This window comes from Dermacentor albipictus, chromosome 2, assembly GCF_038994185.2.
Source record: "Dermacentor albipictus isolate Rhodes 1998 colony chromosome 2, USDA_Dalb.pri_finalv2, whole genome shotgun sequence".
Classification (NCBI taxonomy): Eukaryota; Metazoa; Arthropoda; class Arachnida; order Ixodida; family Ixodidae; genus Dermacentor; species Dermacentor albipictus.
This window is the reverse complement of record NC_091822.1, coordinates 158174162-158184070: the sequence shown is the minus strand read 5'-3', so window position 1 is coordinate 158184070 and position 9909 is coordinate 158174162. Positions and strand designations below refer to the sequence as shown.

General features: G+C 49.9%; 1 protein-coding gene across 2 annotated transcripts; it reads left to right on the top strand.

Moving 5' to 3' along the window:
• Window positions 1-1198: 1198 nt before the first annotated feature.
• Window positions 1199-9909, top strand: LOC135897461 (neprilysin-1-like). 2 transcript variants are annotated; one of them, XM_070533100.1, is made up of 4 exons: window positions 1199-1263; window positions 2415-2725; window positions 4392-4568; window positions 7556-9909. In XM_070533100.1, exons 2-4 carry the CDS (start codon window positions 2498-2500, stop codon window positions 9551-9553), a joined length of 2403 nt encoding a protein of 800 aa, XP_070389201.1. In that variant the 5' UTR covers window positions 1199-1263; window positions 2415-2497; the 3' UTR covers window positions 9554-9909. The 2 variants fall into 2 exon arrangements, with proteins under 2 accessions (XP_070389201.1, XP_070389202.1); XM_070533101.1 differs by lacking the exon at window positions 4392-4568.

The following is a 9909-nucleotide window of genomic DNA, read 5'->3' as shown; positions in this document are numbered from 1 at the left end:
GTGCAAATCTGGGAGGCCTTGCGGGTAACGGAAGTTTCGTGCAGTTATTCCTAAACGGAGAAGTTGGTGCTGCGGCGTTGCTCGTACTGGAGGGCGACCGACAACAATCGCACGTTAATTTCGTGCGATTGTTGTTAACGTGCGATCGTGCGATTGTTGTTAACGTGCGAATTAACGTGCGATCGCACGTTAATTACGTGCGACGGTACTGAGCGCAATTTTGGTCGGCTGGGAACGCACAGTGGACGAGTTAAGTTATCGATTTTTTTTTATAAATAGTTTTGAATGCTATAGAGAATTTCCAAATGCCTGCCCGGTGCAAAGGCCATCGCTACTACTACTCATCATCGTGACGTAGTGAATGTGTCAAAGAGCAGCGGCTCCATCATCCTTATCGTCATGATTATCACCCTCTTCCTCATGGTCATCACTGTGTAGTCGTATAACCTGCATGCACACCAGCTGCATTTGCAAGCATGGGAATATATCACTGAAGTATAGGATTATCCTATTGGCGCGCGTGGTGGTAATCTCGGATGTCATGTGGGAAATGGGGACGTGCGTAGTTCTCTCCTATTACACCTAGCTACAGAAAAATGGGGCGCTGCGGTATTCTTAGTCATGAAAATGGAACGAAGCAGGGTATTGCGACTGAAATGTTTCTTGAATAGCAGGGGCATCTCGGCGAACCTTCTGGTGGTGTGATGTTGCATCAGTCGCGACATTTCCGAGCATTCCTGTATGGAGGAGAAGACTAGGCACACGGAAACAGGTTGACCGCGCCAAACTCGTCATACAATCACTTGTCACTTTCTTCGTGAGACAGGCTTACACGCTTGTCTTTAGAATATGTGCGGTATAATGCGAAATAAATGCTGATAGGCAAAATGTTTTTTTGTCAAAACGTTTTGTGGACGCGTTGCTTCCTTGTTTAGTCGGCTTACGGTGTCAATATTACACTTTGTCTTGTATTGGTCATTTGTAGAGAAGGTACATTGAACTACGGCACTGCAAACTACAGTGTAATTCTCCCTGTCTCCATAAAGTTTTAAAAGAAATTGTGGGAAACGCTATTCCTTTGGCTGTCTCTCTCCATAACCTTACGAGGAGTTGCAGGCTGTAGACGTACGTTATTCCGGTCATTTTCTCCTCCTTTCTCTTCATTAAAAGAACTTATCTCTTTTTCCCTCAGGGCTCGTCATCCCCATCATCGGTTGAGACCCTGGCAATCACCATCAGGAACAGCACGGGCACAAGGACAAGGTAGAGGCTGCGGCACTTTGTGCTCTTGAACCCACGCATCGTTATTATGGTATAGACCAGTATAGTACCAGTTGATGTTCGCCTCGATGTCAGTGAGGGAAACTTGAAGATATTATGGATGTCGCAAAGTCACGTTACAGTAGGCAAGCCAGTGACGCTGATTGCAATGGGGTTAACTGTTTATTAAGATAGAATATGCAAGCGATAGAAAGGAAAGTATTTACACGGACATCACTACGAGTAACATGTTAGAATTTGGGTCTTCTTTCTCAGCCGAATCTCCACCGAATCTCCTCCAACGGCCCCGCACGCACCTAAAATCATTCTCAGCAACCCCCTCGCCCCATCGTTCGTCCAATCACACTGCGGTGCGCGCAGTGTGCACACAACGGGGCTCCAAGGTGACACTAACGGGAGTTCCAATACGTCCAGGCCGTTGCCACAAATCCCTTGCAGTGCAACGAGTCCCCTTTTGTCTCACAACCTCGCAAAAAAAAAAACACACTTCACCGAAGAAAGCACTTCCGCGCTCTGTTCGGGCATCTGGACAGCTTGCGAATGTCTCGGCATAGTGCGGTTAAGCGACGAGGGGCTGACTTCAAGGCCAGGGCATTGCTTCCGCGAACCGAGTGGCGGAAGCCCGACACACAGTCACCCCTCCTACGCGCTCTTCGTAGCCCGAGGGTCCCCCACCCACGATGCTATAAGTCGCCGCCGTCTTGGTGTCGAACCACTCGTCTCCTTTGACCACCCCGCGCGACAATTGCATGCAGCTGTCCGCACAAACGACGCCGACTTCACTGTACCACCCCATTTACGGGCTACGACCGGGTATGTGAACAATCCTATGGAGAGCAGTTGGCAATGGAAACTGGGGTTGACGAAGACGCATGAAGCGGTCCATGACCATGAAGCGCCAACTAAACTAAGACCACGAAGCGCCACGGGTACAAACTAAAATCAGCAGAGGTGGCAGTGCGATAGGCACTGCACGGAGAACGATTGCTCTTGATTTCCATTTTTTCCCTCTGTTTTCGTACCGATGTACTCGTGTGACTGCTCACTTCAAATGGCATGTGCTGCACCATCATCATAGTCGTCGCCACCACCGCCATCATTATCATCATCTCCTTCTTTTTCTTCATCACAAGCGCGCGCCTCACTGCATGCGCCGCTCAGAAGAAGCCTCGGGTCAGCTGCCAGCAGCTGCACTTCGGCCATTTTGCCGTTGACGATGCACAAAGACGACAAGACCTCCGAGGTGTCCAAGTCGCGGAGGGGCGGCAAACGCAAGAAGTCCCGCAGCGACTCGCACCACAAGGCCGCCGACGAGGCCGAGCACACTGACTCCGAGCAGACGCAGGACCGGACGCTGGACAGGTCTAGCCCTACTCGACACGGTACGCGAAAGGTCAAGCGGGCTCAAGACAGACCGCAGCAGGAAGTCAAACCCGTCATCCAGGTACACTTCGAGGAGATGTTCTTTGCGTGGTCATTCACTTTGCCCTATCTGGAACGTTATTGTACATTGATAACGGTGATATGATCCGGTTAAAACAAACACCTACAGAAAGTTAAACAGTGGCGCGTTGGAGTACTTAAGTGACTAAACTACAAGGAACTCTGTAGTCTTGGATCATGCTCGCTCCGTCCTGTGTTCGGCTTCCGTATTGAGGAGTTTCAGGTGGCACTGGGAAGGCTTGCTATATATACTAAAGTTTTGCGTAAGTCGAGTCCGTCATATGTACTACTTAAATATATCAGGATGGAAAAATAATTTTTCCCGGCATCCGCTCCACCGAATTCGATATGGTTTGTCACACTTAAATGAAAAAAAAAAAAATCAAGGTCTACCGACCGTGGGGAGTAAGCTTTTTTATTCAGGTCATCAGTGTACTTACAGCAACTGTCGAAAATCGCGAAATTGAAGGAGGCTGAAACACCAAGCACACAACTCTCTAACTAAGCAATATCGCAGTTCTGTTATCAGCACCTATTGGACGTGAGTGACCATAAGGCGACTTATGTACCAAACTCTTTTCCATACCCACTTGTACGGCGTCTTAGTATGCGGAGACGCTACATCAACAAATTTGAATTTGCTTACATACATCAAAAAAGAGCGACCAGGGCAATAACAGACATTCCATACATTGAACACATTTTTTGTTAAACATAAAATTGTTGCGGCAGCTGACATGTACACGTGCAGATTCTCGCGATCCTACGTTAATTCGTGTCGCGGGAAGCTTGGCACATTTTTGGCACTTGCTCACCGACCTTGAACAAACTCATAGTTTTTACTTTCATTTTATAAGCACCCCCCCCCCCCCCCTGGAAAACTTCATTACCACGCCCTAATTAGGGGCTACAAGGACTGAGCCAAACATTACCAAGCACACATATCAGTTTGGTTTGTTATGTTTCAGTGCATTTTACTTAAATCTTCCCACTTGTATTATCTCTTACATTGTTTACACACTGTCGTTGCTCCTATTGGGTGGATGGCACTCGTTCAAGCTGCAACATTTGCACCTTTCTTTCGTCTCCCTTTTTTACCTATGTATATATCTGGACTTATGAATGCGGGTAATTAATTTGTTGATTTATTGATTGATCTAAACCTTGGCAATATGGCCCTGTCGTACATCGCTCGGAAGTATACTACTAATTCGAAACCCTTCAGTCAACGCTGCCTCTTAACAAGGTTTCGCAAGGCACGAATGTAGTTGTTTCCACTCTATATATGTTTTACTTGAGACATGCACCGTGATTACTTAGTGGCTGTGCTGTTGGGCTGCTGAGCGCGCGGTCGCGGGATCGAATCCCGGCCACGGCGGCCGCATGTCGATGGGGGAGAAATGCGAAAATACCCTTGCACCTAAATTAAGGTGCGCGTTAAAGAATCCCAGGCGGTCTAAACTTCCGGACTCCTCCACTACAGCGTGACTCATAATCAGATCGTGCTTTTTGCACGTAAAACCCCATAATTACATTTTTTAAAGCTTTGTTGGAGGTATAAATTTTGTGGTGACTAATAATAATAATAATAATAATAATAATAATAATAATAATAATAATAATAATAATAATAATAATAATAATAATAATAATAATAATAACCGCAGGCAAACGCGGCCGTCCACCGACCAGGGGCCCCTGTCCCGAAAGGCGCTGTGACGTCAACAACCAGGCCGGCCGTCGGGTCTCGTCCAACAAAAGACGCAGCACCCGAAGAGTCGCGGTCGAAAACCGGAACGATTGTCGCCCAAGGCGGTGTTAGAGCCGCGCCAAGCACGCCTGCGGTACGAAGCACTTATTTAAAGAAATCCTCAAAGATGTACGCCAATCCTAGCAATTGATACATCAAAGACAGCGAAGCTCTGTGAGGAATTCCCTTCGGAAGTCGTAGGGCTCTGTTTTGCCACTGCCTCAAATCTACCCAATACTTTTGCAGAAGCTTCGCTGTATCCCGTTCAATTACTTCGCCATACCCGAGCCTTTTTACATATTTCACTATGTCCGAGTATAACACTTCTTTACTCTATAGCACCGGGTGTTTTAGCAAACACTTTCAAAATTTTTATAGATTACCTGTGGCAGATGGCACATTTCTAGTGCATGAACTTGTCTACTAATTACTTGCAGAAAAAAAAGAAAGGCATGATCGCATAATTATTAAGAAATACTAATTAAGTTTAATTAGCTTATGGCACATATTGCAATTTAGAAAATCTAGCTGGAGAGCTTGCTGCGGATCCACTTGGAAGGAATTCTCGGGCTGAAACCAGTTTGGACATGTTAATTCCCTAACTTTGCGGAGAAATTTATTGGCGTTCCAGTTACTTTCCAACAACTGTTCCAGTTACTCAGATGTTTTGATGTTTTTTGATTATGCTGTGTCTAATCTTATGGCGGCATTTTCTGAAGGCCTTGCGCCATTGATACTGACACATGACCTACCGATCAGTGGTTTTCTAAGGTTTTTAGACGTTGGTGTACATGCATCCTCCGATCATATATGTTGGTCTTATGAACCACGTGCAACAAACCTGTCCTGCACTACCAATCGGCGCATTAAACGGTTGGGAAGAGGGCGGATGTCAGCTCTTGCTTCCTTAACGCGCTGTAAAAAGCGTGCCACTACAAAAGTGAAATCAGCACACATCATGCAGTGAGCCGCCTCAGGACCTCCGCGTAGCCCTCGAAGCTGTTGATATCAGTTGTAGAATGTTCACTAAACAAGATAAAAGCAGGCGAGCAGAACCACTCGCAGTCACAGGGACTGTCAAGACAAGTTGGTCACACGTTATTTGCACACAATTTCCCACAGTCTGCGAAAGATAAGGCAAAGGGGCGGGGTTGATGTGGTGTTTTCGGCGCCTGTGCAATTGTCGTTCCTGTGCAAAAGGGTGAACTTTGTGGCGCGGAAAAGGAAACGAGTACCTGCGAAGTCAAGCACCGAAAGCCCTAAGTCACTTGTACAGAGAGAGCAGTTTACGAGATCCCTCTGTCCTGTAACAAGGTATACATCGGGGAGACGGGCAGGTGCTTGAACAGGAGGCTATAGCTGAGCAAGATTATCACTGCACGGCTAAAGATTCAGGTCATTTAGCCTTTCATTGCAGGGATTTCGGCTACCATTCCTGAAAGAAGCGGATAACTTGTGTGCAGGAAACACAAGAAGAAAACAAGGGATATCCTTGAAGCAATAAAAATCGGCAATTGAAAAGACGTGTATCAGTTGCCTCTCGGTATCATTCTCTGACAGAACGCGCCGATACCTTCGACTTTATTTCCATGTCATCTTTGCTTTTGTTTTTACAGAGAAGCAGTATATATGGCTAGCCGATTCGTCCGTCCGTGCGTCCATCCGTCTGTAGCCTGTACAGCTAAACCTCTTCCGGCGCAACCTCATGCGCATGCGCGAGAAAAGAAAAACAGGAAGAGCGGCGCCTGATTGGCTGTGCCAGTAGTGACGTCATGCATTTTTACCGCAAGTTTGATGGCGCACGTCTCGTAAACAGTGGCGTCCACACAGTTCTTTACAATTGGATGCGCCTGGTAGCCTCACCCACTGGAACATGCTTAAATGTCAATATGTGCCATAAGGTAATTAGTGAAATTTCTAGTGAGCGAATTAGTGTTAGTTAGTCAATTATGCAATTGAATTTGTCGTGCGCTAACGTCCGCCTGTTCGAGTATAGATCAGCTTATGGACTATAGAATTGTGCTAACTGCCACAGGCAATTTAAAAAAAAAATATTTGAAAGTATGCGTTAAAAGCAGCCTGTATGCAATCAACGTGTTCCCGCATGTGTACTGCATGCGAGTTTCGACGACGGCCGGTCATTCGCACACGTTCGCTTCAGGTCTCCGACGCAGGCTGCTTTGCTGGCGGCGGTTTGATTGACGTTTCGACGGGCCTCTCCGCCTCACTCGTAAAAAGGCATCCTACCCGCTAGTAGGTTATATTGTCGAGTCTTCAATGAGGCTCACGCACGACTATACGATCGCGCGGCCCCGTTTTGCACGTTATAATGCGCGTCACCTTCAACCTGCCAAACGCTGCCACACTGAGTATTGCAGCCTCTAGAAGGCACAGAGCGAAAAGCGAGGACTGGAAACGCTCGTGGCAGGAGCGCTGTGCTGTGTTTGTGTTATGCGCGTATCAGACCTCGTTTCTCGGGCTGTTTTTTCTGCGATATGCCTTTACTCCTTTTTACACGCTAACTCCGAAGCGATTTTATATAATGTTCCTATAGCGAACATCGAGTCGCATGCGTCTAAGACCCTATGGAAGTGGCTTAGGTCGATTATTTCCGTGGTCATTAGAGAAAATAGGCGCTATAATGATATAGACTATCGTGCTTTTCCAAGGTGAGGAAAAGCATCCCTGGAATGCGTTTTGAGCAGCGCGACTTGACATCAAAATTGAGGATGAAGCTTCAACGTGCCAATCCACCACGCTCTGTTGCCTTCTGCACATGCATGAAAAGGCTACGTTGAACGCCTTGGCATATAAACTCAACAACGCGCTTTTTAGTTTGGTTACATATATCTGTCGGTAAGAAGTACAGACTTCAAAAAAGGTTATGCCCCTGACACTTCTTTGGATCTGAGAAGGATATGTACAAATTCTTGCAAAAATACGCAGTGCAGAGAAGAATTTTGCCTCATACACCGGTAACCGCGAAATATAAATTAAGCTTTACGCACAGAATAGTTCGCCGAGCCTTATATATATATATATACTTCTCCAGTCTTAACAAAGGACCGCGCGTGCTTGCAGCCGAAACAGGACGTGACCGTAGAGATTCAGCACGCCGCCGCCGCCGCCGCGCAACAGTCCGAGAAGGGCGACCTGTGGACCTTGGCCGCACTCTTCCTCTCCGTCACCTTTGCCGTCGTCATCGTGTTCTTCGTCGTCCAGTCGAACCTCAGCATTGAGCTGTGCACCACGGCGCCCTGCGATTCGTTCGCCAAGCTGCTCGACGCGTCCGTCAATGGTTCCATGAACCCGTGCGACAGCTTCGGCCGCTACGTGTGCGACGGATGGCGCAGCAAGCACTCGGTCTCACTGCGGGAGTCGGTGTTCCGCACGGCGATCGAGGCCACCGTCGCGGCGGTGGAAGGTGTCGCCATCCCGGACACGCACCAGAACGCGGGCGAGCAGACGGCGGCCTTCTTCCGGTCCTGCTACGAGTCGCTCGTCAAGGCGGACGGCGGGTCGGCCGCCGACGAGGTCGCGCTGGTCAGGTCGTACCTCGCCGAGGCCGGCGTCGTGTGGCCCTGGATTCCGTCGCGGCCGGACGTGCTGGAGACGAGCCTGTTCCTCGACTTCGAACTGGGGTGGCCCGCGATCCTTAACTTCAAGGTCAGGGGCTCCTCGGGGAATTCAAGTACTGTGATCCTCGAGCCTTCGGCCTGGTTCACGCGAGTGATCCCGCTGATTGATTCGAGAACCACGAACGACGTGGAGCGCAAGGGGTACTTCGACGCTCTCGTCCAGCACTACGGCGGCGGCGGGAACGTCACCTACAGCCACATCCTGGATGCCGAGCTTCTTATGAAGAAGCGGCTGATGGACGCCCTTGCGTTACGAAACTGGGCCACGCTGAAAACCAACCACATGTATCCGGGCGTGAGCGCGTGGGTAACTGCGCTGGCTAGACACAACGTCACCGGGGCACTCCGCTTCGTCTCGACCAACGCGGCGTTCGTCAGCGTGTTCGGCGAGCTCTGGGAAGTGTACGGTGACGACATGATGCACTTGTACGTCTCCTGGTGCGCCGTGCAGTATGCCTCGATTTTCACCAGCCGCGACGCGCTGCTTGCCACCGCCGCAGGTGGGTCCCGCCTCGCGAGCTGGACGTCTTCGCCGTACATCTGTCTCATATTCACCTACGGTGTGGTGGGAGACGCCATATTCGCGCCTTACAGCGCCCGCGTCCTCAAGTCGGGCGTGCGCTCGGACGTGGCCAAGCTGATGTTCTCCGTGCGCAAAGCGTTCACGGTGCGCTTCAAAGACGACCCTGCGTTCTCCGCTGACACGACCTTGCTCAACGAGTGGGTCTCCATAGAGGGCGTGTTCGAAGCGTTCGACTACCGGATAAAGCACGATCTTCACTCTCCGTTCCTGGGCTATCCGGACATGACGTCGTCGTTTGTGCGCAACTGGAGGAACGTGTCGCGGTTTGGGTTTCAGACGGAGGCGAGCGTCTACGTCCTGCGCACGATCGACGCCATCCTCAACAGAGAACTGTACACGGTCAAGAAGAACTCGCAGGACTTCGTGCTGCTGCCCTTCGCGCTGACGTCCCCGATGTACGATGTCGAGACGTCAGTCGCGATCAAGTACGGCACGCTGGGCGCGCTGCTGGCGCGCGCATCGGCCGAGATCGCCCTGGACTACTACGGCAGGCAGACGGCGACCAAGCATCGTCTGGACGAGTCTCGAGAATGCTTTGACAAGGACGTGCGGACGATGTCGATCGCGCCGCGGGTGGACGTCATGCTGGAGGCGGTCGCCATCGAAGCCTTGCTGGACGCCTTCCAGGAGAACTCGGATAAGAAGCATCAGGATCACGAGGACGTCGCCGGTTACTCGGCACTGGAGACCTTTTTCCTCTCCTGGTGCCTCATGAAATGCGCCGCGCCTCCCAACGAACGCAACGCGGACGTGGATCCTTGCTCCGCACCTTTGCGGCACGTTCGGAGGTTCTCGGAGACCTTCCGTTGCAAGCCGGAGACGTCACTAAATCCCGTGCACAAGTGCCGAGTTTTCTGACGACCGCATGTGTTCGCGCTGTCATTTGCACAGGTCTCGCGGGCATATACGAAAGTTTTGAAAGGCTAGTCGTCTTCAAGCGCTGAGGGTTACGCGCTATAGGATGTCGCTCGTACAGACATCGGTAGAATGTGCTGAGGAACTGTGCGTCTGGACATGGAGGTACAATTGATATATCAACGCACGCATGTTCCTCGCGGCATATCAGCGCTCACACAGAGACAGCTGACGACAGTCTGAAACTTTCGCAGCTCACGAGAGCCAGTCTTGCGGACAGCTGTTGACAATTTTTCTTTAATTGTGCGGTTTTGTGTTTTGATATACTGCGAATGTACATGTCTCCGTTTTTTTTTTTC